Genomic DNA, 26,920 nt, shown 5'->3' on the forward strand with positions numbered 1-26,920 from the left:
TGGCGCTCGGCGGCGGCGGGCTGCGGCCGGGGATGCTCCAGCGGGTGCGATGGCCCCCGCCATGCAGCCGGCCGAGATCCAGTTCGCTCAGCGCCTGGCGTCCCACGAGAAGGGCATCCGGGATCGGGCGGTGAAGAAGCTGCGCCAGTATATCAGCGTGAAGACGCAGAGGGAGACAGGTGGGCGCCCGGCGGTCCGCCGCGCACATGGCGGCGGGGGCTGGGGAGCCCCGGCTGGGCCGGGGCGTGCGGGGAGGGGGGCCGGGCCGGGGGAGCCGCCGGCGGAGCGGGGGGGGCGTGCGGCACCGATTCGCACTCCTGCATGTGCTTCTGTGTCCGCTTCCTGCCGGGTCTCGTCCGGTTCTACGGTTGAGGGACTGCGGCCGACAGGGTTAGGTGGTCTGCCGAAAGTCACAGCGAGTGGGGAAGCTGAGAATTAGACCCGTTCTGTCCGATCCCATGTTGGATCAGTGGATTCTCCTGCTTGCTTCTGGTGCGCTCTTCATTGAGTTACGTCCTCACTTGACCAACACCTTTAGGTGCTGGGGTTACAGGAGAGAAGATAGAAACCCTACCCTCGAGGAAATTGTCCCGGGAAATCCAGGGAGGAATAGATAACTGAAACAGAGCTCGTATAAGTGAGGTAAAGAAAACGAAAACCAAGGAAAGAGAGAGCTCCTCTATAGAGGCTGTTCCACAGGACTCTCGGGGTGGCGTTCAACAGGTCTGAGAGGAGGCGACAGGGAAGAGCTGGAAGGTCAGTAAGAGAGGGTGAGGGTGTTAACAGATGAAGTTGGAAAAGTAGGCAGTGGCCAGGTCACACGGGGCTTTTGTGGTTTGGATTTTAACTTCAGTGGGGAGCCATTGACGGATTTTGTTACCTGATCTGTAAACCCTTGAAGGCATGAACTACTGTACGCAGCGGAGGTTTTTATTGCACTAAGATAAAGTCTGATTTGTTTATTGCTAGTATTAATACTTTGAGTCTATTTGAAAGAATTGATATCATTTATCCCTGTACTGACATCCTTAGTTTGTTTTATTTTGACAAGAAATCACGAAAGACTACCTAGGAAAAAGAAAATACAGTTTCATGGGAAGTCTGCTGGAAAGAGGAATGAAGCCAAGCTTTCTGACTTCGATTCTGTTAGGGGTCTCCCCGACAGATTTAAGTTGTTCTTATCCCATGTATGCTAGAGGTTCCTAACCTTAACCTTCTATCCCAGACCTTTGCTGTTTTCAGCTCAGATATGCCCTACTCACCTGACGTCTCCACCTGCACGTCCTCAAACTCAGAATGCCCAAAAGTGACTCATTTTCTTCCCTCCAAAACCTTCTCTTCTGGTGCTTGTCTGCTGCCCGTGGTCTTTTTAATTTTTGGCATGCGGAATCTTAGTTCCCTGACCGGGGATCAAACCCACGCCCCCTGCACTGGAAGGCGGAGTCTTAACCACTGGACTGCCGGGGAAGTCTCTCGTGCTCTTTTGTTTTGGTTGCCAGTTTCCATCCTCCACTCAGACTCTAGCTGGACACGTGCGTGGCCTGGACTACTTTTCCTCATCCTCTCCCTGCACCCTGCATCCACTGTCCTTTGGTCTTCCCTGTCTCCTCTCCTTAATTACTCTGCCCTGACTGAAGGCCCCTCCATCTCATCTAGACTTATGCACTTGCTTGCTTCCTGGCTGATCTAACAACTCCATTTGTGCCCCCCTCGAACCCATGCTCCACAAACCAGCCTGGGCTCATCTTCCTAAAACAGCTGGATCACATCAGCACCTTCCTGGAATTCCAGGTCTGCGGACCGTGATCTGTCCTCTTTCTCCCCACCTCAGCCCCTGTGTGACTGCCCCACACTGATTCCTGGTGTACAGCACACCATTTAACACCTCTACCTTCGCTTCTCCTGGTCACTCAGAAAAGGTTCCCAGCCTTGATCCACTCCTAGCTTTCAGTTCAGCATCGCTTGCCCCTAAATTCCTTACCTATCACCTCACCCTGCTCCTCTGGGATTTGGAGATATCCAGTATGTCTCTGTTGTGGCGCTTAGCTACGCTGTTTCGTATTATCAGTAGATGTGCCATTCTCCCCCCAAAACACTGTAAGCCTCCGTCTGTTTTCCTAGCCGGAAGTGGGCGCACATCCAGACATACGAGGGCCTTCCTGTGTACAGGAACAGAAGAGGGACCAGATGCAGTACATTCGGGCTGAGGCAGCCAGACAGAGCCTGGTGCTCAAACCCCTTTGGTGAACAGGCTCAGGGTCCGAAATGCCAAGGTGATGCTGGGGGAGGAGGCCGGGGGTATGTACCAGTGCCCGGGGTCCGGTCTGGTTAGCGCCATTCCACCTGAGTTACTTGTCCTGTACTCCTTTTCACCACCACGCCCACACTGCAGGGAACGTAGCGGGCCTTCCAAAAAGTAACTGCAAAGTGAATGTCTAGACATTCAATAAAACTATCTGCCACAGCTGTGCTCGTCAGAATAGAAACACAAGTTTGGAAATAACTTGGCCTGACAGCGAATCTCACTGACAGACCCAAGTTTTCTGTGTCGTCTTCGGCATAGTAAAGGCAGTCTGAAATTTTACTCTTGCTGTCTGTTAGCAACATAGAGAGCTTCGTGATTTCCAAAACAAATTGAAAATCTTTGTAGAACTTAAAGCAACTCAGTGTTGCTCTGCTACTTTAAGTGTTCCTGTTGATCACTCACAGTTGTAGAATAACCATGGTTTTATTCACAAGGGCTCATTTCGTCCCTGTTTATCCGTTCATATATTCAGCAAACGTGTGGAGCGCCTCCTCTGTGCTATTACTATTTCGTGCACTACTCTTGGCACTGGGAGTGCAGCAGTGAACAGAACAGACAAGCATCTCTGCCTCTTTTATCCATTCTGCAGCTTTAAGCATTTCACATCCAAAATTGGGATAAATTTTAAAATCAACCTTGTGACAGTTTCGTTTGCGTTCCTGCTTTCTCCTGGCAGCACGTAAGATAACAGTACACCTTATAATTGATGGTGTCTTAGAGCCAACGGCAGTAATGGGGGAAACAAGTGTTTCTTCATACTGGCAGGGTTGGGGTCTCTCAACTCAGTAGTTAGAGAAACGGGGAGCTGTGGCTGTTTCCACACAGGTGTGGGGTCACGTGTTACCAGCTAAGCTGCCTCCTGGGCTGATTCGTGATGAGAGGAGCTGTCGGACTTGCTGTATCCACGTCTCACTTTCATGTTCACCTCATTCATTCTGAAGCAACTAAACCTATATAATTGTTAGAAACTTAGTTGTATTAAGTTTAAGAAACTCAGCCCCCAAGAAAAAAAGACAAATCCAGAAGCAATTGTGGGACAGAACTGCTTCAGATATGTCGTACTTCATCTTCAGGGTCTTGAAGGAAGTTAGATGATGAGCATTTCTCTGTTTTGCTTTGCATGCTTCAAAGATTGGTACCTTGTTTTTACCAGTTAAATTCCTGGGTGAAAATGAGGGATTTATATATATATATATATATATAACGTTGGAAACAGGTGTTTTTTAAGGGAGGTGCGCTGTACTAGGCTATGGGTAGAGAACCTGGGACGATCACAGTGATACCCGCCCACCGCGTAGTGCTTTGCTCTTACAACGTGCTTCCCGTTTGTACACTTAGTTTTGACCCTAAGCATGAACCTGACACGTGTCACAGGTGACGAACAGGAGGCTCAAGGCCTTTCTGGGAGGGACAGCCGGGAAGGAGCGGACCAGGGCCTACCCAGTGCTTCATTTCCGCTGTATTTCGTTGCTCCACGTAGGATGAAAGTCAGAGTACGCTTTCACGTCCAAGCCCCTTTCCCGCCCGCTGTCCAGGATCTGCTCTCACCTGTTACTTTGTCGAAATCTGCCGTTTTCCCTCACAAAGGCCTCTGTAGTGCATCCTAGCACACCTTTGCCTGGTACAGGTGTGGGTTATCCAGCGATGCTTGAGTGCCTCACATGATCACCTAGAGGTGGTTTGACATGCTGCTGCCCTTAGAGAAGCCATCCGGAGATGAGTACACACTGTGCTCTTTTTAAGTGAAGAGGCTTCTGAGCTTCAGCACACACACCTGTGCGTTTCTGTATCACACATGAGTGTTGTGTAAACACACACAGGAAAGATGCCACCAGGCAGAGAGCAGTGATCCCTTGGGGGGGGGGGACTGGGTTTGGGAAGCAGTGAATAAGCCATTTTCAGCTGTGTACTCTTGATATAGTATATGACTTTTTTGCCATAAATGTTCTTATTGGTTAGGACTCTTTTTCAGTTGGAACTTGACAGAATATCCAAGCCACACTAGTTTTCAGGGGAAAAAAACCAAAGCATAGCTTTATGCAGGCGCTCCACTGATGGTACCAGAGCCCAGCTTCTCTGCAGACAACTCTGCTGCCCCCGATGCTTCCATCCTCAGACAGGCTCCCAGCCGTGTGGCAGGGTCCAAACCGTGCCTTCTCTGCAAGTCTCCCGGGAGAGATCAAGAGTCTTTCCTAAGGCCTGAACAAGACCAGCAGTGGGATGACCAGCCCATTCTCGCGCTAGCCCCGTGGGCAAGGGGATTCCTGCTGCTCTGGCATAAGCCCAGCTGGCTGCTTGCCGCCACGTAGGTGAGCCCTGCCCAGCCCTGCCTTGAAGGGGGGCAGCCCTGGAGGGGGAGACCGTGTAGCTGCTTGGCAAAAACAAGGATGCCCAGTCCCAAGCCTCACGCAGGAACTGGTGTCATTTAAGTCCTGTTTCATCAGTGGTTGTGCTTTTCCAGTTTCATTATAATGAGTTTTCTAAACAGTAAAAAGAAGAAAGAAAACAGCCCGTGATAACATTTGATAATCTCATGCAGTTCTTTTTTTCTTCTTTTAATTAAGGAATATTTCAAGTACATACTTTCAAATATCAGTACTTTGCTTCAGTATTTATTAATTACCTGGCCGGGTTGTCTAATCGGCCCACTTCCTCCTTCCCACGAGATTCTTGGGAAGCAAATCCCCAGCATCTCATTTCATCTCCTGACACCTCAGTGTGTATCTCTAAGATAGGGACCCTTCTAACCTAACCACCCATTACCATACCTTATCTGTTGAGTTTTTCCCATCATTCCATAGATTCTTTATGACAAATCAGAATCCAGACAAGACCCACCCATTGGGTTTGATCTGAAATTCCAGCAGGCTTATCCACCTTTTCTCCCTTGCAGTTTATTCATTGGAGGAACCGGCTCGTTTGTCCTATAGAGTTTCCGACACCTGGGGTTTTGCTGGCTGCATCCCATGGTCTCATTTGACATGTTCCTCTGACCCCTGTATTTCCTGCAAACTGGTGTTAATGTTAAGATTTGAAGTGGTGTAGATTGGCTCTTTCGTTTTTGAGAGAATACTTAACAAGTGATGCTGTGTTCTTTGTACTGCATCACGCGGGACATCTAATGGGCTTGGGGGTTGTTGGTCTGATGCATCCATTGTAACGCTCCTCGGCATTTTTTCACCTACTGTTTTAGCAGCCATCGATGATCCTTGCCCAGATCCACTAATTCCTTAGTCTTAACACGATTGGTTGTAAACAAGGTGACTATGCAGTTACTACGGTCGTGGCTGCCGTTGGCTGTGCGCTGGTGGAACTCATCACAATGACCACTGGATTAGTTAATGTTGTGTTGTGCTGACACTTGCTTCTTCCCTCAGGTAACGAGAACACGCCACCACCACCGCCCCGCCCCGTGGCTGATAGAACTGCCTAACGTGTGCGTGTTTGCTTCGCAGCAGCGAGAAACTGTGCGCTCCAGATTTAAAGGCGTCTGCAAGTGAAAGAATGAAAACGTGTGCGGCATTATTGGCACGGCTTACGTGGCAGTTCTAACCTTAGAAAGGAAATGTTTGCACTCTAAAATAAGATTTTTATGCTGTTTCACCCTCTAGGAGGTTTCAGCCAAGAAGAACTTCTAAAAATATGGAAAGGGCTCTTCTATTGCCTGTGGGTGCAGGATGAACCCCTTCTACAGGTAACCTACAGCTCCCTTTGTCATATGACAGGTGGATAAGAGGCCTGCCCATTTCATGCTGTATCCATCCCTAATGTACGGAAACAAACTGAAAACCATTGCTTCAAGGGATCACTTTCGGACCTCTTGTCCATACAGAAAGGGATGCTTCAAAGAGCAAAGAAGACACAGAAATTAGATTTATTATTTCTCTGTCACAGTTTCATAGGTTCCACGGTAGGTTTTATTTACATTACTTATTTTAAAGGTTCTGTTATATCTTTTATTATTTGCGGTCAAAAACAGCATGGCACTAGTCTAAGATCGTGTGAGCTACCCCGGCTCCAGGCCCACCTCTGCCACAGCTAAGCGGGTGCCCGGCACTGGGCGGCCCCCATGCTGGGGGCAGGGTCTTTGTAGAGTGAGCAGCGGCCCCAGGTCTGATGGCCTCACCCGCGAAGGCAGTGGAGACTTGTCCCTGGTGCGCGTGCTCACCTGGACCCCTGTCTGCCGAGCGCACCGAGCCCCGCCACCAAAACCATCCAAGAAGATGGTTTAGCTCTTTACGAGCTCTGTTCTGACGTGTAGACGCAGGCCTGCCTTTGTAGCCGTAGAGGGTCAGCCTTAGGAGACGCTCTTCGCAGCCCCTGACACGTCGTGGGTGGGTTTTACTCGGCTGGGTTTTACCGTGCAGCTTTGCCACTTCCCCTAAGCTGTGTAATGACTCACTTTGATTTATTGCCTTTATGCCACTGAACATGTTTTGAGTAGGATAGCAGAGCAAAATATTTTTAAGTTACATTCAAAGTAACAGTAACCAACAGCTTTAGTGGAGGAAGAAAACAGATGAAAACAGATAAAAGGGAATATCGCTTGCAAGTCTGGGAGTTCATTTAAAATGCGTAAGAAAGACTTGAGTCCAGGTAGTATCGACAGGGATTGTTCTTTCCTTCTGTAACTCATAAACAGTTATTTTGTTGACACTCCTCAAGGCAGGTTTCTTCATAGACCGAGACACCAAATTCTCCCCAGCGAGCTTGTGTGGCTCAGCAGGACGGGCTCTTCCCGTGGCATTGGATGCCCTTAACCTTTCCCACCACGCTGCCTTTGCAGCCTGTCTCTGAGCAAGCCAACGAGGGGACTTCCTGGTTCCACACGGAGCCTCGTGGAGTGACAGTCCCGGTGTCTGCCTGCCGGCCACTCCCCCTCGTTGGCACCTGTGTTTCCATTACTCGGGGGTTTGGATGGAATCTCAATTCAAGTTGTATTTTGACAGCCAGGACTTGCTGACAGCCAGTGTGTTTCTTCTGTAGGTCATTTGAGCGCATAGCTGGAGGTGACTTATGTAAGCGTGCGGCTTAGACAGTTCTCAAGGGCATGCTGAGTTGGCACAGCGGTCCGTCGAAATTGGGAATTTCACATTTGATGAAATCCAGATATCCAGATACACTCTTCTTAGTGGAAGTGACATTGAGAACAGGAGCTAGAGACGCCCCCCCTCCCTCAGGCCGCGATGCTGTCGTCTCAGTGGTACCGCGTAATAACCCCGATGTTTCTCCCCAACCCCGCCTTTGCAGGAGGAGCTAGCGAACACTATATCCCAACTCATCCATGTTGTTAACAGCTCAGAGGCTCGTAAGTCCTGATGTTTTCATGACTTTCAACACTTCCTTGTTCATCAGATTTGGTAACTTGCCTAAGAAATCTAGTCAATACTGTTTCTTCTCCTTCCTTCAAAGTTTCCGTTTTCCAATGGGCTAGCTTCACGCGAACCTGGGCTGCTAGCGTGTAAATGTCAGGCGACAAACCGTCCCACGGGGAAACTGTTAAACACACTGAGAGGGTGACGGAGGAGGTGTCCTGTGGGACACCACATTTGGCATCTCAGAAATTTCAAAAAAATATTTTAAGAAATAGCAGTCCTCCAGAGTTTCCAAATCCTGAGTTACTTTAGCACTCTTAGAGGCTGTGTGTGAACATGCTGGTGTTTGCAGTAACCTCGGGGTGTAGAGGATGGCTTATCCCCCTTAAGACTAGAGCCATTTAAGGTCATCACGGGTAACAAGCTGTAGAGTAACCCCTCTTGACCCAAAAGAGTAAACAAAGGGAGGAATTAATTATTCTGAGACATTCAGGCTTTGATAAGTTACAGAGGAAGAGGAAGCAGAATCCGCTTCTTTTGCTCAGCCCTCCTCAGAACACAGCCATCCACTGGCCTTATTAACCCTCGGTGGTTCTCTGGAGTTTAGCAGGGTCTCAGCTGACCTCGTAAGGACCAGAACTCTACACACGGAGTATACCGTAGCTTTTCATATATCAGGAGAGAGTTGTGCAAAAAGAAGTAAAGCCAAAAAAACAACTTATTTTGGGGTGAAAACGTGCCAATTTCATGGCTCAGAAGAGAAAACTAGAATGTTTTGTTAGACCTCACCCAGCTGACACTGAACATGAAAAAAAAAAGCCGAGTTTCTACGTGGATCCCCCAAGTGTTCATCAGAATTAATGGCTTTGGATTGACTGTTAGGCAGAGATGGGCTTTGAAAAGGGCCATAGCTGTGGCTCAGGAAATCTTTCGATTTTTAGCAGAAACGTGGCTTGGCAGTGGATAATGAAACACTCTCCAGACAGCACTCGAGTTGAACATTAAGATATTGCCAGCCTTCCTGTTACTAAAATAAGCTTTTATGTAAATGTAAAAGAAGTTATTGAGCGTACTTAGTTACTGACCAGATGTTCTAGCTGCCCAAGAATTCTTGAGAAGACTGAATAAACAATCCTAGTCTGTCTCCCTTCGTTACTTTCTTGCTGTGTGGTAGCATGGTACCCTGTAAAGCAAGCGTTCAGAGCCTCTTGTTCACTGCAGAGCACCTGTTCATCCAGACCTTCTGGCAAACCGTGAACCGGGAGTGGCCAGACATCGACGGGCTGCGTCTGGACAAGTACCACATGGTGAGGGCAGGGCCACAGCCCCTGTACTCGGGGCCGGGGGCGGGCGGCAGCTGGCGGACCGTGCCAGGGTTGGTTGGTGCAGTGCACGGTAAGGCGACCAGCAGAGCACATTGGAAGATGCGCTCAGAGCCGTCTGTTTTGTTTGGGCATCCTTAGTTACCATCTTTTTGTTCTAGAAGCTAAATATGATTATTGCGGAAGCTTTTTCACTTTGGGGATGCAGGCTCTACCCGTCATCCTGCTCAGCTGATGAGTATTTCTCACTTTCCCTTTCTTTGTAACGAGAGTTGTCTGTCTCTGTAGCTGATCCGTCTGGTCCTGAGGCAGTCCTTTGAAGTTCTGAAGCGAAACGGCTGGGAAGAAAGGTTGGTAAACTATACGGGTTAGCGTTTGGGGGCCTTAAAACTTTGAAGGCAATAGTGTGGTTTCAGGTCTTTCAATTAACAAGTTTGAATTGCCTGGTCCATGCCTTCCACTCTGCGTACCAAGAGCAAAACATCCTTACGCATGAAGAACTTCAAATCCAGCAGATCTGAGCACACGTGGCAGTTAGCATCTTATACTTGTTTCAGTGGTTGTCAAACCTTTTCCGCCTCGCACTGCTTGTTAAGCAGGGGGGCACGAGAGCGTTGCCGATTTCTCTGGGGGAGGAGAGGATGTTGGCAGCTGGGGTTAACAGAACCGTGTGTGTTGCTTCCTGTAGCCGAATCAAGCTTTTCCTGGATGTCTTGATGAAGGAGATCCTGCATCCTGAGAGTCAGTCTCCGAACGGAGTGAAATTCCACTTCATCGATATCTATCTGGATGAACTGTCCAAGGTGGGAGGGAAAGAGGTAAGAAGCGGGCAGACGCCCTGTGGCAGTGTACCGTGGCCACAGCTGCCCCGAACAGGCAGGGCCTTGGCCCTGCCCTGAATGTTCTGTGAGCTGGGGGTGGAAATGCTGTTGGCTGGCGCTCAGGGTTACCAGCCACAGTAGCAGCGCGGGTGGGTCAGCCTTTCTTCTGACGTAGTTCTTTCACGCATCTAGGAATGTACCATAAGCAGGTGATGGGTCATGTGGATAAAGATTTATGCAGTGAGGGTGTGCACGGCAGTCTATACAACAGAACTGAGAACAGCTTATGCAGTCCAGCGAAGGATTGTGTAACATGAGGAAATGCTTGTGATGTCGAGTTTTTAAAAAGCATTGAGGGGGGACTTCCCTGGTGGCGCAGTGGTTAAGGATCCGCCTGCCAATGCAGGGGACACGGGTTCGAGCCCTGCTCTGGGAAGATCCCACATGCCGCGGAACAACTAAGCTCGTGCACCACAACTGCCGAGCCTGCGCTCTAGAGCCTGCGAGCCACAAGTACTGAAGCCCGCGCCCCTAGAGCCCGTGCTCCACAACAAGAGAAGCCACCACAATGAGAAGCCTGCGCACCGCAACGAAGAGCAGCCCCCGCTCACCACAACTAGAGAAAGTCCGCGCACAGCAACAAAGACCCAACGCAGCCAAAAATAAATTAGTTAATTAATTATTTTTAGAAAGTCAGTAGGGAGACTTCCCTGGTGGTCCAGTGGTTAGGACTTGGCGTCTCCAACTGCAGGGGGCACGGGTTCCATCCCTGGTCGGGGAGCTAAGGTCCCGCAAGCCATGAGGTGCAGCCAAAAAATAAAAATAAAAAGCAGTAGGGAAAGGAGGCCACAGACAGAGCTGGGCACGTGGGTGGCTTTTTAAGTATATATTCGTCTGTGAACAGACAAAGGGCGAGAAAGGAAATACACAGTTTTCAGCACGCCGGTGACGATCTGAATTGGGATTAGGAGCAGGGGTTTACTCTCTTCTTCCACGAGGGTTCTGCGGTGAACATTTGATTTTTAATTCCTTCACCTTAGTGTCTGGGAGTGTCTGAGTAGGACTTCTCTGTGGAGGAAGGAGTATGTGTTGGGAATGCTGGGAGGGGCAGTCTTCTCTGGTCACTGCGCCGAGATGCCCAGCGGGCTGGATGGCGGCCATGACCTTCAGCGGAGTGTGTTTCGGGTGTTGTGAGATACGTGTTGGTCTGATGCAGGCTGTGTGAGAAACGTGAATGGTTCCTTTCTCGAGGACACATCAGAAAGGAGAAAGGCTCTTTTTCCCCCTCATGGTTTTTCCTCTTTCTAAATTACAGCTGCTGGCCGATCAGAACCTCAAGTTTATTGACCCATTCTGCAAGGTGGCCGCCAAGACTAAGGAGTAAGTAGTCCGCGTGTGACTTTACTGCTCCGGTTGGTGCTTCGTCATGGGAGGTGGTGGTAAAGTTGTAGGTGAAGCATGGCGCACAGGCCCTGCAAAGCTAAGAACAGCTGCGCGGCGTTGGAAGGAAGCTCTGAGTCGTGGCTGGGCCCCCAGCGGCTCCAGGAACCTCGCCCTCCCATCGCCCGGGCTTCCTCCCACCCCCGGTCCCTCCGCCTGGCACGTGGCACCGAGCTGGCCCCTGGCGGCTGCAGCTGCTTGGCATGGGGGTGTGGTTAGAAACGCGGGTGCCGGCCGCTGGGCCCAGCGGGTCCCCGGGGGGCTGGACGGGGTGTGTGGTGACTTCCTCCACCTCCCGGCCCTCTGTGCTCCTTTAGGGAACCAAGTCCAGGCCGACTGTTAACCACACTCTCTCTGCTGTGCTTCCGCCCTCAGCCAGACTCTGGTACAGACTATAGCTAGGGGTGTTTTTGAAGTCATTGTAGATCAGTCTCCTTTTGCACCTGAAGAGACGGTCGAGGAACAGAAAACCAAAGTGGGTGACAGTGACCTCTCTGAGGAAGAGACGTCTGGAAATGAGATGACGTGGAGAAAAGCAATCAGTAGAAAGAAAACAGGTAACAGAATTTACTTGAAGAGTCTTTCTTAGGTCAGGTTCACTCAGAGGAACACTTTTTAATACATTTGTTGCCAGCTCACTGACCACACTCTGGAATTCATCAGAGGTGCCTCTGCCTTGGCCCCCACCGGAGAAAGGAAGTAGGGCTGTGTTTAGACACTCGGGTCCAGGGCCCCTGGTTACACTGGGGCTCGTGCACAGTTCTGCAGTTCCCAGGGTCGCAGGGCTTTCTTCGAGGGTTTTGTCATTTTCGTTGCTTTGGGTTTTGTGTGTTTTTGTTGTTTCAGCTTTTTTTTTTTTTTTTTTTTTGGCTGCGTAGCAAGGCTTGTGGGATCTTCGTTCCCCGAACAGGATTGGACCCAGGCCCTCGGCAGTGAAACCACTGAGTCTTAGCCAGTCTTAACCACCTGACTGCCAGGGAGTTCCCTCGGCTTTTCTGATGTGTTTAAAAATCTTAATGTGGCCTTGTGTCTGTAAGAGGGTCCCTGACGGGAGACCTGATTTACTGTTGCATTGGGAACGCATGCTTGTCCTGCAGCTCACCTTTCTGTCTCCGAGTTCCTCCAGGGTTCTTTTTCTTCGGGTGTATAAATAACCACTGTGGATGGACCCTGTTCTCAGCGCTGTTTGTGTCCGTGGGAATTGCGTGGGGCATTTAAAATGCAGCCTCATCAGAACTCACGTTGGTTTTCAGCATCTTGGTGCCACGGTGTCAGGTAAAGGGCTAGTTCAGGTTGTACCCACGCTTTTGAAATGTTCTAGAGCCACTGAAAAGGAAAGTTTTCAAAAACTAATAGAGAAAATAGAATTTTAAAAAATTTTTTATAGCAGGGCCAAAAAACTCTGTGTAGAAGGTGCCTGATTTGTATATTTAGACATATGCACATAAACGCGTACGTATGTATCTGGAAGGATGTACACCAAGGCGGTAAGGGCTAGCCCTGCGTGGCAAAATTGTGGGTGATTTCTATTGTCTTTGTACTTTGGTCTGTTTTTTCTAAGTTTTCTTCAATGATTATATGTTGTTTAGTCAGGAAAAGACAAATCTTTGAAACAGAAAAGAAAAGATGTTCTGATTGTGAGCTCAGCACGAGTGACAGCTCGCTGAATGGCCTTGAGCATGTTTTGACTCGGCCCTGGCCCTCTCCTTCCGCCACGTCTGTGTCTGAACTAGAGCCGTTCCCCTCCTCCCTGAGCGCTTCCCAAGATTCCCCCCAGGTTCTTCATCAGATGCTTGTGGGGCCCGCCAAGTCTTCTCCGGGCTCTGCCCTGAGGCCACACCGCTCAGGAGCTGGTAGGATTCCAGAGACGGGGCACCTCTGAGAGCTTGTGCGATTCCAGTGGTAATCCCTACCTGCTTCTCCATGAGCTGTAATGCTCTGTGGATTATTTCCTAAATGCCAGAGTCACGTCAACATCAGCCTGTTGTGTTTCCTGAGGCGGCCCCGAGAGTCAGTGCGCTACTGTAGAGCGTTCACCACGGCCTCAGCTTTCCTGAGACTAGGGACAGACCCTGTCTGCCCCGCTCCCACTGGCCTGAGCCCCGGCCCACAGGTTTCCTGTCCACCTCCACTGCACTCCACAGTGGGGTTTTGTCTACGAGGTAATTAAAAGGCAAAATGTGTGATTTCTCCCAGGTGTTTTTTGTTTTTTGTTTTTTCAATGTCCCAGGACTAAAAATCCAAAACATCTTTGGGAGATTTTATAAATGTACTTGCAGGGTTTTGTCTGTAAAGAAATATTCTTTTTGGGACTTCCCTGGTGGTCCAGTGGACAAGGCTCCGAGCTCCCAGTGCAGGGGCCCCAGGTTCCATCCCTGGTCGGGGAGCTAGATCCCAAGGGCCTCAGCTACGACCTGGCGCAGCCAAATAAATAAATAAATTTTTTTTTTTTAAAGAAAAGAAAAAGAAATGTTGTTTTTCACTAAGAGGCACCTAATTGGATGGTGGGTGGCTCCTCTGAGGGGTAGCCATGGCCATGTATTTGAGTTGTGTCTGTGGATGTGTTCCTTGATAGCACTGGGCAGAAAAGAGGGAGTCGCTGAGGAAGGCAGACGGGGCGGTGGCGGAGGCGTGGAGGACGCCGGGCTGCTTCTCCAGGTTGGTAGCAGGTGTTGCTTTTTGTAGAATATGGGTTTGCTGTGGAGCCGCCTGGCTGCTGGGGAATTAGGGTCAGAGCTGATTAAACCACATGCCTAATGCGTAAGGTTTTCTTTAATCCCTCAGTCACTGGTGCCTTTCTTGTAATGAGCTTATTGGAGACAAAGAGATTTAAGTATGACGGCAATTTGAAAGATGTCAGTCTTCGTTTTGGCCTGAATTACTAAGATCTGCTCTGTTCCGTCCAACAAAGGGAGCCCAGTGGTACTTTTCAAATAAAGGAGGCTTACTACGATACCAAGTACAAATGGAACATCTAGATTCAGTTTACAGAACAGCATAGCACACCCAGCCGAATTTTCAGAAAGAAGAAATAGAACAAATACAGACCAGCTTCTTCTGAGAACAGATAGAAGGAGGTTTTCAAGGGCAGCGCTTAGCTTCTGGCCGGCAGGCCTGAGGCGTGCCGTGTGCACCGTCCTGTCCGGGATGCTTCCAGGGCCCCGAGCTCTGGCTTCCCTGTCTGCTCGATGTGATTTCCAAGACCGGCAGCGCTGTGCTTCGGGCTGACGTTTAGCTTTTCTTCTCACGTAGTTTGACTACAAGGCAGTTGCCGACCGACTCCTGGAAATAACCAACAGGAAGAACATCCCTCCCTTCAACAGGAAACGTCTCTCCAAGCTAATCAAAAAGTAAGTGATCGGGGAAGAAGGTTTCACCTGATCGTCGTTCGTGTTCAAGTCCGGCCCTTTTGTTTCTTGCCATGAGATGAGCTGTCACCATGCTTCCCTGTTTTCTCGGTCCTATAATATTATTACTCATAGACTTGCAGTACCCACACATAAACTGAAAGGTTCTGTAAAAACAGCCGCTCCCCTGCCCCTCAAGTTCATTCTGCAGAGGCAGCTAAACCCACCTCTTAGCTGTTCCGTGATGATGTAGCAGGAAGCCTGTGGAGAACGTGTAACGTCTGCTAATCAAGAAATTGCAGTGTGGTTGGGATAGCGGTTCAGCTATTTCCCCCCTCCCCGCCCCCCAGCTCCCACTTTGTCTGCCAGAAGTGTGGTCGTGACACCATCACCACCATTCAGGTAATTCACTGCGCAGCCCCGGGGCTTGTGACTCACGACAGGCAGCAGCTGAACTTGATCGCACACTGTGAGCCGGCCCTGTTCTGAGCGCTGCACATAAATCATTTCATGTTCAGGAGGGCACCACAGGGCGGCTTCTGTCACTGCCCCACTTACAGATGAGTTAGCTGGGGCACGGGGAGGCGACCGATGGCCCGGGCTCCCAGCTGCCAGACGCAGCTGGACGCGGGCCTGTCTGCTGCCCAGCGCTGCCGTGCAGCCCACGCGCCCCCCCACGCACACACCTCCTCACAGCACCTGCCACCTCACAGCACACGCCCCTCACAGCACTCACCCCCTCACAGCACACGCCCCCCCCCCCCCACACACACACACGGCCTCTCACAGCATTTGCCCCCTCACGGCACACGCCCCACACACACACACACGGCCCCTCACAGCACCTGCCCCCTCACAGCACACGCCCCTCACAGCACACGCCCCCCCCCCCACACACACACACATACACACGGCCTCTCACAGCACTCGCCCCCTCACGGCACACGGCCCACACACACACACACGGCCCCTCACAGCACCTGCCCCCTCACAGCACACGCCCCTCACAGCACACGCCCCCCCCCACACACACACACATACACACGGCCTCTCACAGCACTCGCCCCCTCACGGCACACGGCCCTCACGGCACAGGGCTCACACTTCTTTCTGTTCTAATACATTAGTCGTGTAGAGCAAAACACGGCTAGGCTGTCTCCACTTGGGAACAAAGCAGAGAATGCAATGTCAGTAGAGATGTAAGCTTTTTCAGCCTTAAGAAACAAGAAGAAGATTTTAATTTCTCCATTTCATTTGGATGTGCCAAGACACGTCTTTAGATCCTCGTGTCGTTGATGATATGATGACACTTGAGGGAGTTTTGTCCTTTGTTTCTCACCCTTGCCTCACACCACCTTCCTCTTCCACCTCCCCTTCTAGGAAAGAAGGAAGCTGAGTTAACAAACCCCCAATATTGCTTTACCCTCTAAGCTTCTGTATGTAAAATGGAAAACAACAGGGTCCTGCTGTATAGCACAGGGAACTGTACTCAACATCGTATTATAAACTGTAGCGGTAAAGAATGCAAGAAAAGAATGTATATGTGTGTATAATTGAATAACTTTGCTGTGTAGCAGAAATTAGTAACGTTGCCAATCAACTATACTTCAATAAAAATATATTGATAATAAAACATTCAGCTGTACACTTTAAATGGGTGAATTGTTTAGTATGTGAATTATATCTCAATAAAGATTCTGTTTTAAGGAAAGACAAATATCACTTATATTTTAAAAGGTTAGTGCATATGTTTACAGGAGACAGAAAGACAGGGTTTCTCTAGGAAGCTTTCTTGTTTTCTGTTTCAGATTCCAAGATCTTTCTGAAGGTGAGGAAAATGAGAAGATTATAATCGGTGATGTTCTTAATAAGCGTGGACCCCACAGAGGGCGGTTGTGCCAAATATTGAAAAACAGGACTGAGAGACATGAATTGAAAGCATGAGAAATGAGCCTGCTCAGCTGAGCAGAGGCCCTCGCAGGAACCCGGCGTTGGGCCTTTTCCAGCCCGCCGCCCACCCCCTGTCCAGACCAGCGCGGAGCCAGACGCGGGCGCGAGCCCCTGGGGCGGGGTGGATTCTTCATGAAGAAGACAAGCTGATCTCTCAGAGTCCCTTTCATTTGCTGTGTGATCAGTCGTCCCCCAGGGGAAGCTGCTGCCTGTGAGCTTGGTTACATTTGAGCCAAGTGGATGGTCTGCTGCCCCGTCCCTCGTGCACACGGGGAGCTTAGAATTGGAGGGCCTTGCAGACCTGGCTGAGGTGTGGAGGGTGTCACCCCAGGTCTGCAGTCCCTTGCCTCAGCTGAGAGATCCACAAAGCTTTTTTTAAAATTTTTATTTATTTATTTATTTTTGGCTGCGTTGGGTCTTCGTTGCTGCGCGCGGGCTTTCTCTAGTTGCGGCGAGCGGGGGGCTACTCTTCGTTGCGGTGCGCGGGCTTCTCACTGCAGTGGCTTCCTGTTGCAGAGCGCAGGCTTCAGTAGTTGTGGCACGTGGGCTCAGTAGTTGTGGCTCACAGGCCCTAGAGCGCAGGCTCAGTAGTTGTGGCGCACGGGCTTTGTTGCTCCACGGCATGTGGGATCTTCCCGGACCAGGGCTCGAACCCGTGTCGCCTTCTTTGGCAGGCGAATTCTTAGCCACTGCACCACCAGGGAACACCCCACAAAGCGTTTTTAAGTCTGTACTTCCTGTGTCCCAGCTTTCGGGTTGGGGTCGGAGGAGTAGTGAGGGCCTTATGGCAGAAATCAGTGTTAAAACTCTACCCACGTGACATGGGGAGGGGCATGGCTCGGAGGCCCTGGGGACAGAGTGGTGCCGGTCTCAGAAAGCTGACCAGAAGGGGCTTTGGTGTCCAGCAGGCAGTATCTCACACCTCAGTTTTGCTGAGGACGCTTCTGCTGACGAAGATGACCAAAGCCTCAGTCAAGGGAGGCATAAGAAGAAAGGGAACAAACTTCTGGAGAAAACGGGCATGGAAAGAGGGAAAGGTGAGCCGCAAAGACCGCAGTCTGTGAGGGCGGGGGTGAAAGGGGGGCGGCGCGGGGACTGCCTTTGCCGTCCACACGGGTCATCGCAGAGCGGAAGCCGTCGCTCTGAGGGGCTGAGACAGAAAGTCTGTCTGAGTGTTTTGCTGTTTCCTGTGGAACCACGGTGCAGCCTCCCTAAAGTAAAGGCATTTACTGACTCCTAGTGGAGAAGGTGGGTGGGGACAGGGGGATGCTGGGTGGACACTGCCCTTCGGAGCATTTGTCTCATTACTGGGCCTGGGCCTGCAAATTAGTAGAAATCGGAATACTATTTCAGATGCATTTATATCAAAGCAGGGCTTAGGAAGGTTTCCGGCCACAGCCGGGGCAGGGAAGAGGTGGGGCTGGGTGAGGAAGCTCGTGGGGCCCGAGGGCACAGAGGAGGACCTGTTGGGAGACCGTGGGGACGTGCCCTGCGCTCCCCCACGAGGCTGGCCAGGTGGCCTGGGCACCGGGGCGCTCTCTGACTGGTTTGTGTCTCTAGGAGCCAAGTTCTCTCCTGCCGAGGAAGAGGAGAGCGCAGGCAGTGTTCCAAAGAGGAAAAGGAAAAAGAAGAAGAAGAACCACCTCCGGCCTGAACACTTGGGGCCCGGTGGTGAGGCCACGTGCCCGGAGCAGAATGGCAGCCGGCAGCCGGAGGCCGGTCCCGGAAGAGCCCAGGAGGCGAGTGCGGCTGAGCTGGGGACGGTGGCCACGTCCTGGCCCCGGGAGCAGAGCAGCTCGGAGCCCGCCTCCGTGCACAGCAGGAGGAGACGACTGAGGAAGAGAAGCCTGAGGGTCCAGGTGGAGAGCCCGGAGGCAGCGGCCCTGGCTGGCGGCGCCCCGGTCCTGAAGAGGACGCGCGAGCTGGGCGCCCTCCTGGTCAACGGCGGCGGCCCGCCCACGCTGGCCTGGCCCCTGCCCCCTCCAGCGAGCCCAGCAGACAGAGGGGACTGCCCTGCCACCCTGCCCCAGGGCGGGAAGCTGAAGAAAAGGAGGAGGGAGTCCGGCGGCCATGACCTCCACGACCTGTCTGCTCAGAAAGCTGCTGTTTTGAAAAAGAGGAAGAAAGTGAAAGAGATGTCAAAGTGGGCGGAGCACAGAGGGGTCAAGCTCGTGCAGGCCCTGGTAAGGCGGCCGGGCCCAGGGCAGGGGGCTGGAGCTCCCGGGCGGGAGTGTCAGGGCCGTACCTGCTCAGCCGCATGCATGGGCAGGACAGGGGACAGCCAGCCCCGGGCCCAGGGAGCGGTCATGGCTCCGGACAACCTCTACCAAGGAGCAAGCAGTGACCCCCTCGGTGGCTTCCTCTGCGTCCCCCCCAGCCCCCACCCCTCTGGCTCCGCGGAGGCCAGGGCGGGGCCGGCCTCAGTCTGGGGACCTATCCCTGTGGCCAGTCCCAGCAGATAAACAGGCAGGTGTGTGTCTCCATCACACGCTGATCTCGTTTTTCTGTTTCAACTCGTGGCCAGTCCTGGCAAAGGCAGAAGCCCCAATTCTCTTATCTCACTGATGTTTTCAATGAAAAAACTTTTTGTCCACTTGGATCTCTAGAGCCACCTATAGACGGGGACCTGGGCTCTAGGTCTGCGTCTCACACCCTCCTCTCTGGACGTGCAGTGCGTCTGTGCCAGTGGTCGGCAGGCATCGCCTTCCTAGCACACAGCCCGCCAGCGGCGCCCACGCTGACCTGGCTGCTTCTGCCTCTCGCGGCACAGCTGAGGAGTGTGACAGAGACCTCACGGCCTGCAGAGCCGGAATCGTTTACTCCCTGGCCCTTTCCAGAACGGGCTAGCTGACCCCTGCCCAGCGTGCATATCTGCATCTCCTGCTTTGCAGCAGTTATGACATCAAGGCCCTTGTCTACAGAGCTTGTGTGGACTGGGTTACTCGCTGCTTCCGGGCCTCACAGTGCAGGATCCCTAAGTGGGTCCGTAGCCAGTCTGAGCCAGGGAAGCAGGGCGCGCAGCTGGGCTTCAGGAAGTCTCTTCTCACCTCAGACCTTCCCTGACTGCCGTGTCAGCTGTGTCGCCTTCTCTGGGCTCTGCGGCCTCTGCCCTTCACCCACTATCACTGATGCTCTTTCTTCACTAAGAATATCAGAGGGATTTCCTTCTTCGGGTCTCGCTTCTCTGCCCCTGGTAGCCCTCCTCGGAGAGGATTGGAGGGGCTGCTAAATGAGTCACAGGGTCGGGGGAGGTTTTCCTCCCCAAGGGGTGGCGTGTCTTGTCCATGTGTGCGACACCGTGGGTCCTGGCCAGGCACACCAGGGACTTGCCGAAACCACCAGTGGGCTGCCTTGGGCTTCCCAGACCCCTGAGACCCCAGGAATAGAGCGGGGCCCGCCGTGGGGTTGTCAGTGTGAAACATCCAGGGGACATTCCGTCTGCCTGTCACGGACCCACAGAACCTGGTAGCCTCACACTCTCCCTCCCGTGCCAGACTTTCCGTGGGCAGTGATGTCTGATCAGCAACGAGAGAGTGAATTACTGCGTAGTAGATGGTCTCTGAAAGGCAGAGATCTTCAGAACATGGGCATAAGTTTGAAGATGGGTAAAAATGGTTCTCGTGGCTGAGAAGGTACACCTCTGGCCGCTGGCGTGGTGCCAGCGTGGGGAGGCGGGCGTTCGTGTGTGTGTGGCGTCTGCTCAGGAAGCGAGGTGTTCGCACACCTGGAACAGGAAACGGGGGGCTTGGGGTGAGCTGGTAAGTGGGTCCCGCCTTGTGTCCGCTCGCTTCCTGCATTCACGGGGGGGTGTGACCCCCGTCTCGCCCCTCTACACACAGGGGAGCGGTGGCGCGCTCAGCCCTTTGAGGAAGCAGCTGAGGACCCAGAGGGACTTCGTGAAGTTTGACGCCTCCTCCTCCCCGAAGCCCCTGTTCTTCAGGAAGGCCAAGGGCAGCGGGGCCGCCACCTCGCCAGGCCCCGGGCTGCAGGTACCCGACCCCCGCCCCGCCGCCCGCTGTCCCTCTGCCCCCCGGCCCACCACGGCCACCCGAGGCGCAGACAGGGGCTCTGCGCGCTGGCCTCGGGCCCTACTTCTGGCCTCGGGCCCCACTTCTGGCCTCTGCCGCTTCTCGCGGCGTGCCAGCCTTGTTCAGGCAGCCATTCCGGCCCCGGGCAGCCCGAGGGCTCAGCGGGGAGCTTGAGGTGTGGTCGGTGACACCGTTCCGCGTCGGCGGGTCTGGGGTGCCATGTCCGAGAAGTCGCAGGACTAGGCAGCGAAGGGGGGGACGGAAGCTCTGGGGAGTCTGGGTCCACAGATCTGCCTGGGATACGAGGGGAGCGGTCAGAGCGAGTCGCGGTGGTGGGAGAGGGTGGTCACTGTTTCAGGGCTCAGGAAGGCAGGGCCAGCTGTGCCGGGTGCCCAGGCCGGGCCACTGGGGGTGCGTCCAGTCCACCTCCAGGAGACCGAGGTCCTGGCGGAGCCCTTGTGGCGGGCGGGCTGAGCTGGCCTGCTGCGGACACCCCCGGCGAGCTCACATTTAAATAGCACCCACTCGAACTGGCAGGGTGGCCGCGGCCTGGGTTTCTTTTAAGGAATCTTAGGGATATTTGTTCAATGACTCAAGACTCACACAAGCCAAGTCCCTCTCTTAAAATGTTGATATTAAAGCAAAAATGGTATAAAGTAGAATTACGGGATTCACACAGATTTGGGATTCTAAGAAGGGTTCGATAAAGTGCTTCATAATGCAGAGTGGGGACGCTTCTAGGAATTTGTCAGATAGGAAGCAGTTACTTAATTTTGATGAATTGTTAGAACATCCAATCCGCTTGGAGTCCTCCTGCACGAGAAGTTGGGAAGTGCCCGTCCGTTGCCCCCAGAAGTCAGGTTCCGTGACAGGAGCGGGCCCATCGCTCCCCTTACGAGGTCACGGCGGGGCTCTGGGACGAGGTGGGTGGAGTTAATGGTGAGCTTCCTCTTGTTCCCGGGAGGTTTCAAACACCGTGATTTTGCTCTGCTCTCCTCCCTGGGAACCCAGGGACAGGCGGTTACTGCAGAGCGGGGCTGGCCCGCCAGTGCTGGGCCTGCGACGCGGCCACCGTGGGCTCTCGGGGCAGCTGGGCCGTGTCCTTTGCTCCTTTCGGTGTCGTTTTCTTCTGCAGCCACACAGGACGCCGTCCAGCTCCAAGAAGGTGACGTTCGGGCTGAACAGGAACACGACGGCGGGTGAGTCGGTGTCCGCTCTGCGGGGCGGGGAGGGCCTGGGCCCGTCGCTGGGCTGCTCCCGGGGCGGCCGGGAGGGCCTCGGCTTCCAGGCCTGCCTGCCCTGATTCTGAAGCCCTGTTGGCCCGCCACCTGGCGGTCTGTCCTGCCTCCGCGAAGGTCTGCAGGCTGCCTGCCCGGGGAGGGGGGAAGAGGGGCACACTTGTCCTACCGCTTTCCATACGGGTGTGATTCACTGGCCTTGCTTTGTCTTTCAAAGGAGGAAACCAAGGTTTTTACAAGTACATAATGAGTTTAGGTCCTGGCTGTTTTTAGGGACCACAAGTAAACGTGTATGTGTGCCCGCGTGCGTGTGTGTGTGTGTGCATGCACACGCACGCGTGCAGAAGGGAGGGGCTGTCTGGAGAGGACCTGTGAAGCTCTCATCTTCAGCGCTGGAGAAAATGGGGGGAACAAATCCACCAGGAAGGAAAGGCTCCTTCAACTGTCTAAACCTGGGGTTCATCCCAGACCCAAACCGGGGGTTCACCGAGTGCCCATGTTCCGTAACCCCCCCCCACGCGACCTGGCCCGCCTGGCGCTTCCCCCACGTCCGTGCAGGTGGCCTCAGGGCGTTTTCCGAGGAGGATGAAAGTCATCCGAGGGAAGGAGCCTCACTGGTGACTCCATTTCCTCCCGGGCTCTCGGGCCCTCTCTGCGGGCCTGGCGAGGGCGCCACCCTGCCTGGGAGTGAGCACGCAGCTCGGGGGCCTGCGGGAGCCTGCGCTGCCGGCAGGACAGAGGGAGGCGTGCGTACCCTGTTAACCTGTGGCCTTGCTTTCATCCGGGGCAGAATTCAAGAAGACGGACAAGAGCATCTTGGTCAGTCCCACGGGCCCCTCCCGGGTGGCCTTCAACCCTGAGCAGAGACCCCTCCACGGAGTGCTGAAGACCCCCAGCAGCTCGCCGGCCAGCACGCCCCTGGGGACCAAGAAGCCGCTGACCGGCACGCCAAAGAGGAGGCCGACGGCTATAGACTTCTTCTAGGGTAGTCAGTCCTTTCACAGACTGCTTTTGTACAGAGTATTCTATAAATTATAACGTTTAAAAGTGGGGCCTTTTTACTGTTTTATAAATTCCCATGAGTTGTGTGTACGAGGTTCTGGGTGAGCCGCGGGGCCACGGGCATCTGGGTTGAGCTGCTGCTGCAGACGACGTTCGTGCTCGAGCTCTCCGCTCCCCGGGTGTTCCCAGACGTGGGTGACCTCAGGGCCTCCGGCTGTGGCGGCGAGGCCCATGGGCTGAGAGCACGCTGCCCGGTGCCCCTGCGCTGATGCGCGCGGTGGCATCCCGGGGCTCAGTTCCTCGCCAGCCCCGCCCAGCGCGTGTGGAACCGCCAAGCGAGGCTGGTTTTCTGGTGGTCTTGGGTCTAACAGTCTGTCTTTTTTCTTTTTCAACGCATGTAGGGCTTTGTTCCCATGTTCAGGGGTGTTTGGCAGTTTGGGGTAGAAGTGACTTGTAACCACATCAGCAATACCGCGCTTTTTCTACGCGCTCGCACTGCGTGCTCAGCGGGGCTGACCCTGCGAGTTGGGGGCACTGGGGCGGAGAGAAGAGCCTCTGCCCTCGGGGGTCAGACACTTCCTTCCCTCTGCCTTGGCCTGGTTTCCTCCCTGGCTTCCTACCTCTGGGCCCGCCTAGGGTGTCCTCCCTGGGCGCCCGGGTCCTCGTGCTGTGTGAGCCGACACCCTCCATGGCTGGCGGCCCCAAGAGCAGCTTGCCCATCTCCAGTCCCAGCTCACGTCTTCAGAGGTGCGGCCGCCGTGTCTGAAACTTGGGTTCCTGCTAGAAGGCAAAAGAAGCAGCCTTTAAGAATTGTCTCTGCTTATTTATTTGTTCGTAGCTCCCTTTTTTCAAATGTCGAAGCTTGCACTTACAGATTTTTATAAAGCTCTAATTTTAGTTAATTACAGCAATCGGGTGGACGGCGCTCAGACTTCAGTTGGAAACACAGAAGTGCAGCTTAGAGCAGTGCTGGCGAGGCGACTGATCTGTCTTGGGAAGCTGTGTCTGTCCCTCGAGCCTGAGTGGCAGGTGGGACACAGACCCCGCAACCTTAGAGAAGGCTCTGGGGCCCCTCCCGGCTCTGTCTGGAGTTTACAGCCCTAAGGAGGTGGTGCAGAATTTGCGGGGGACGTAGTTTCAGCTCTTGGCTCAGGGGGCCTCGGGCCTTCTCCCTCCCCCTGTGCAGGAGCCCCAGTTTCTCACCACAGCCCGAGCCAGCCCCCTTGGCTCCTCCCCAGCACAGGACCCCGGCGTCGCCTTGGCGGTCCCAGCTGCGACTTGGGGTGACGGCCTCACTGGGGTTGCAGGGCTGATGTGACTTTGGTTTCCTCGATCACGTGATCAGGGTGGGGTCCTCTGCAAAGACCACAGCTGACAACTTGCAGGTCAGGTGGGCCGGCCTGCGGGGGCCTGGTGAGCAAGGAGGGCGTGCGAGCTTTGCTCCTGGCCCGCTCTCTAACAGAGCTGTATCATAATCAGGCCGCGAGCAAAGCAAGCCTCAGCGTCGTGCTGTTAAGTAGTCGGAACCTTGTGGTGGTGGCGTGGTTTGTAGTGTGCTGCCTTCGATAGGATCCATCGAAACCAAAACTGATGGTGTGAAAAGGTTAGGTTTGAGTGCTCAGATGTTTTTAACTTTTTGTTTTTACAAAAATTGTTTCGTTATCCTTGGCCAGATTATTTTTCTAACAATTTTTATTTCAGCGTTCAGGATGGGTCATGTAGCCCAATGGGCCGTATAATCCAACGATGTTAAGATGTCTTAGCGAGACCAACGGCAAAAACGGCTCGTTGGTCCTGCAGTTGAGGGTGGGGGCTTTCTTCCTCGCTCTGATATGTCATCTGTCGCTCCTGAGGCCCCAGTGGGGCGTCCTGGACACGTCCTGCCTGGGGCCCGGAGCCCAGGAGTGACAGTGTGTCTTGGATTCCATCTCTCCTTCTCTGATTCTGTCCTGACTTACTCCATTTTGTGGGTAAGCTCAGAAGGTTTACTGTGGCTTATTTCTAACGCCTAAGTGTTGGCAACAAAGAAAGAAAAAATACAGTTTTTTAAAATTCTCATTCCATACACTCCAAGAATATATCGCATAAGGAAAATGTCTTTTTCTATTGGATGCATGTTATTTTCCTAGCTAAAGTTGCCAGGGGGACTTGGAAGTCCAAAAAGGGAAATAATTTAAATTAATGCTGGTGATCTTACAGTCTTTTGTAAAGTGATCATCTTGCCTCTTACCCCATAGGACTGATCAGTTTTGTACAATTTGGTATCACACTTTGCAAATGTATTATCCTTTCTAACTTTTGCTGAACTGAAAGCACAAAGAAAAGCATAAAGAAAATCGGGAAGCAGTTGCTGGTGTTGGAAGGAATGTGGAATTGAATCTGTCTCTTGACTGGTGTGTGTGCGTTTTCTCTGAATTTTCCTGACTGCTGGCAAGGCCTGTTCGTTTACAATCGTTTTGTACCCGTGTCTGCAGGGTTTGTCAGCGCTCGTCAAAGCCAAATCCAATAAAACGTCAGTCTTTGCCCTCAGATGTGTACTTGATCTTGACTGTCAGCGTACGTAAAACTACGCCTCTTTGGGAGCTATTATAATGCAGCCGGGGTTCGCTGACGCTGGGGACAGTGGTAAGTGTTTGAGAACAGGCGTCTCTGGGCACCCGTCCTGTTGTGCGTCCCCTGCCCGGAGCCGGCAAGGGGGCTTGTGGCGAGGCTCGCCCTGCGGCTGCACACGGACACCCCCACTGCCAGGCCTGAAGCACCTGCTCCTCAGGCCTCGGCCTGTGAGGACGGTTGCAGGGGGCGCCGGTGTCCTGGGCGGGGCCCCCCACCTCCACCGCAGAGAGGTGCCTGCCGCTGTTCCTCTTCCCCGAGGGGAGAGGTAGACGGCCCTGTCTCGCCAGGCAAGCAGAGCACCGCCACCTGCTCTTGGCCTTGGTATACACGTGTTCCCCGAACAGACGGTCCTCGGTCGCGGTTTGGATCCCAGAGACGTCCACAGAGGGTCACTTAACCCATAAAATAACACCTGGAACACGCATGAGACCCCCCCACGCCCTCATACGTCCTCCCCGACCCCCGTCTCAGCAGCAGGACCACGAGATGCCTGTATCCACCCGTTCCTCCAGCGACGGGCGTTTGGTGCCAGGCTCTTGCTGATATAAACGGAGCTCAGATGTCAGCCAAGCTTTCCAGTCTGCCTGGTGCCAGTTGGGACTCCTCCCCGAGGTGAATGCAAAGTCCCAGAGGGTCTGTGCCCTCGGACGCCCACACCCGCTGTCTGCCTCTGCCAGTGTCTGGTTCCCCATCCCTCTACCTGAGTGTGGGGCAAGGGGCCTGAGCCCGGCCCACCCCTCCTGAGATGCTGCAGGCACCAGGGAGCCAACCTGTTCCTGAAGGCTCGGGGTTAGGGGCAGGGTTATGTCACTCAGCCACCACTACCTAAAATCACCTTGAAACACGGCGGTTCTCAGAGTGGGGTTCCGGGGGGTCTCTCACCGTTTCCACGCCCTCACCCACAGACCCATCCATGTGTTCAGCACCCCCTGGCATGCTCAGTGCCCTCCCCTTTCCTACGTGGCAGACGATAGCCCTGCAGGAGCCACCCTCCTTAGAAGACAGACTTCGGAAGTTCCCTGGCGGTCCAGTGGTTAGGATTTGACACCTGGGCAGGGAACTAAAATCCTGCGAGTCGCGCAACGCGGCCCAAAAAAGAAGGCTGCGAAATGGGTATCTTTCCCTCCGGTACTAGCAGTGTGTATCCTCTATAGCAAATCACTCATTCATTCAGCAGATGCTGGGTGCCTGCCGTGTGCCAGGCCGTGTTCTGTGCTCCACGCTGCAGCGGCAACAGTCAACACAGACCAAGTCGGTGCCTGACGATGCTGACCCAGGGGCCGGGGTGAGGGGGGTGAACAAACAGATAAAATGCATGGCTGTCACCTGGGGACAAGAGCTCCATGTGGAAAAAAATAAAGCATGTGGGACTTCCCTGGTGGCGCGGTGGTTAAGAATCTGCCTGCCAATGCAGGTTCAAGCCCTGCTTCGGGAAGATCCCACATGCCGCAGAGCAACTAAGCCCGTGCACCACAACTACTGAGCCTGCGCTCTAGAGCCCGCGAGCCACAACTACTGAGTCCGCGTGCCGCAACTACT

General features: G+C 53.4%; 1 protein-coding gene across 5 annotated transcripts; it reads left to right on the top strand.

The window, feature by feature from the left end:
* Nucleotides 1-25,291, top strand: RRP1B (ribosomal RNA processing 1B). 5 transcript variants are annotated; one of them, XR_014296768.1, is made up of 16 exons: nucleotides 1-179; nucleotides 5,917-5,999; nucleotides 7,556-7,613; nucleotides 8,842-8,927; nucleotides 9,231-9,292; nucleotides 9,631-9,760; nucleotides 11,079-11,143; nucleotides 11,579-11,760; nucleotides 13,779-13,861; nucleotides 14,456-14,553; nucleotides 16,359-16,378; nucleotides 17,406-17,537; nucleotides 18,061-18,683; nucleotides 20,340-20,489; nucleotides 21,317-21,727; nucleotides 22,557-22,635. XR_014296768.1 is itself a non-coding variant. In XM_082654741.1 (16 exons), exons 1-16 carry the CDS (start codon nucleotides 50-52, stop codon nucleotides 22,748-22,750), a joined length of 2,160 nt encoding a protein of 719 aa, XP_082510867.1. In that variant the 5' UTR covers nucleotides 1-49; the 3' UTR covers nucleotides 22,751-25,291. The 5 variants fall into 5 exon arrangements, 3 of the variants coding, with proteins under 3 accessions (XP_082510867.1, XP_082510868.1, XP_082510869.1); XR_014296769.1 differs by lacking the exon at nucleotides 22,557-22,635 and having other exon boundaries at nucleotides 21,317-21,467; nucleotides 21,664-21,702; XM_082654741.1 differs by having other exon boundaries at nucleotides 21,664-21,727; nucleotides 22,557-25,291.
* The last annotated feature ends 1,629 nt before the right edge of the window (nucleotides 25,292-26,920 follow it).

This window comes from Grampus griseus (genome assembly GCF_964374135.1).
Source record: "Grampus griseus genome assembly, chromosome: 5".
Taxonomy (NCBI): Eukaryota; Metazoa; Chordata; class Mammalia; order Artiodactyla; family Delphinidae; genus Grampus; species Grampus griseus.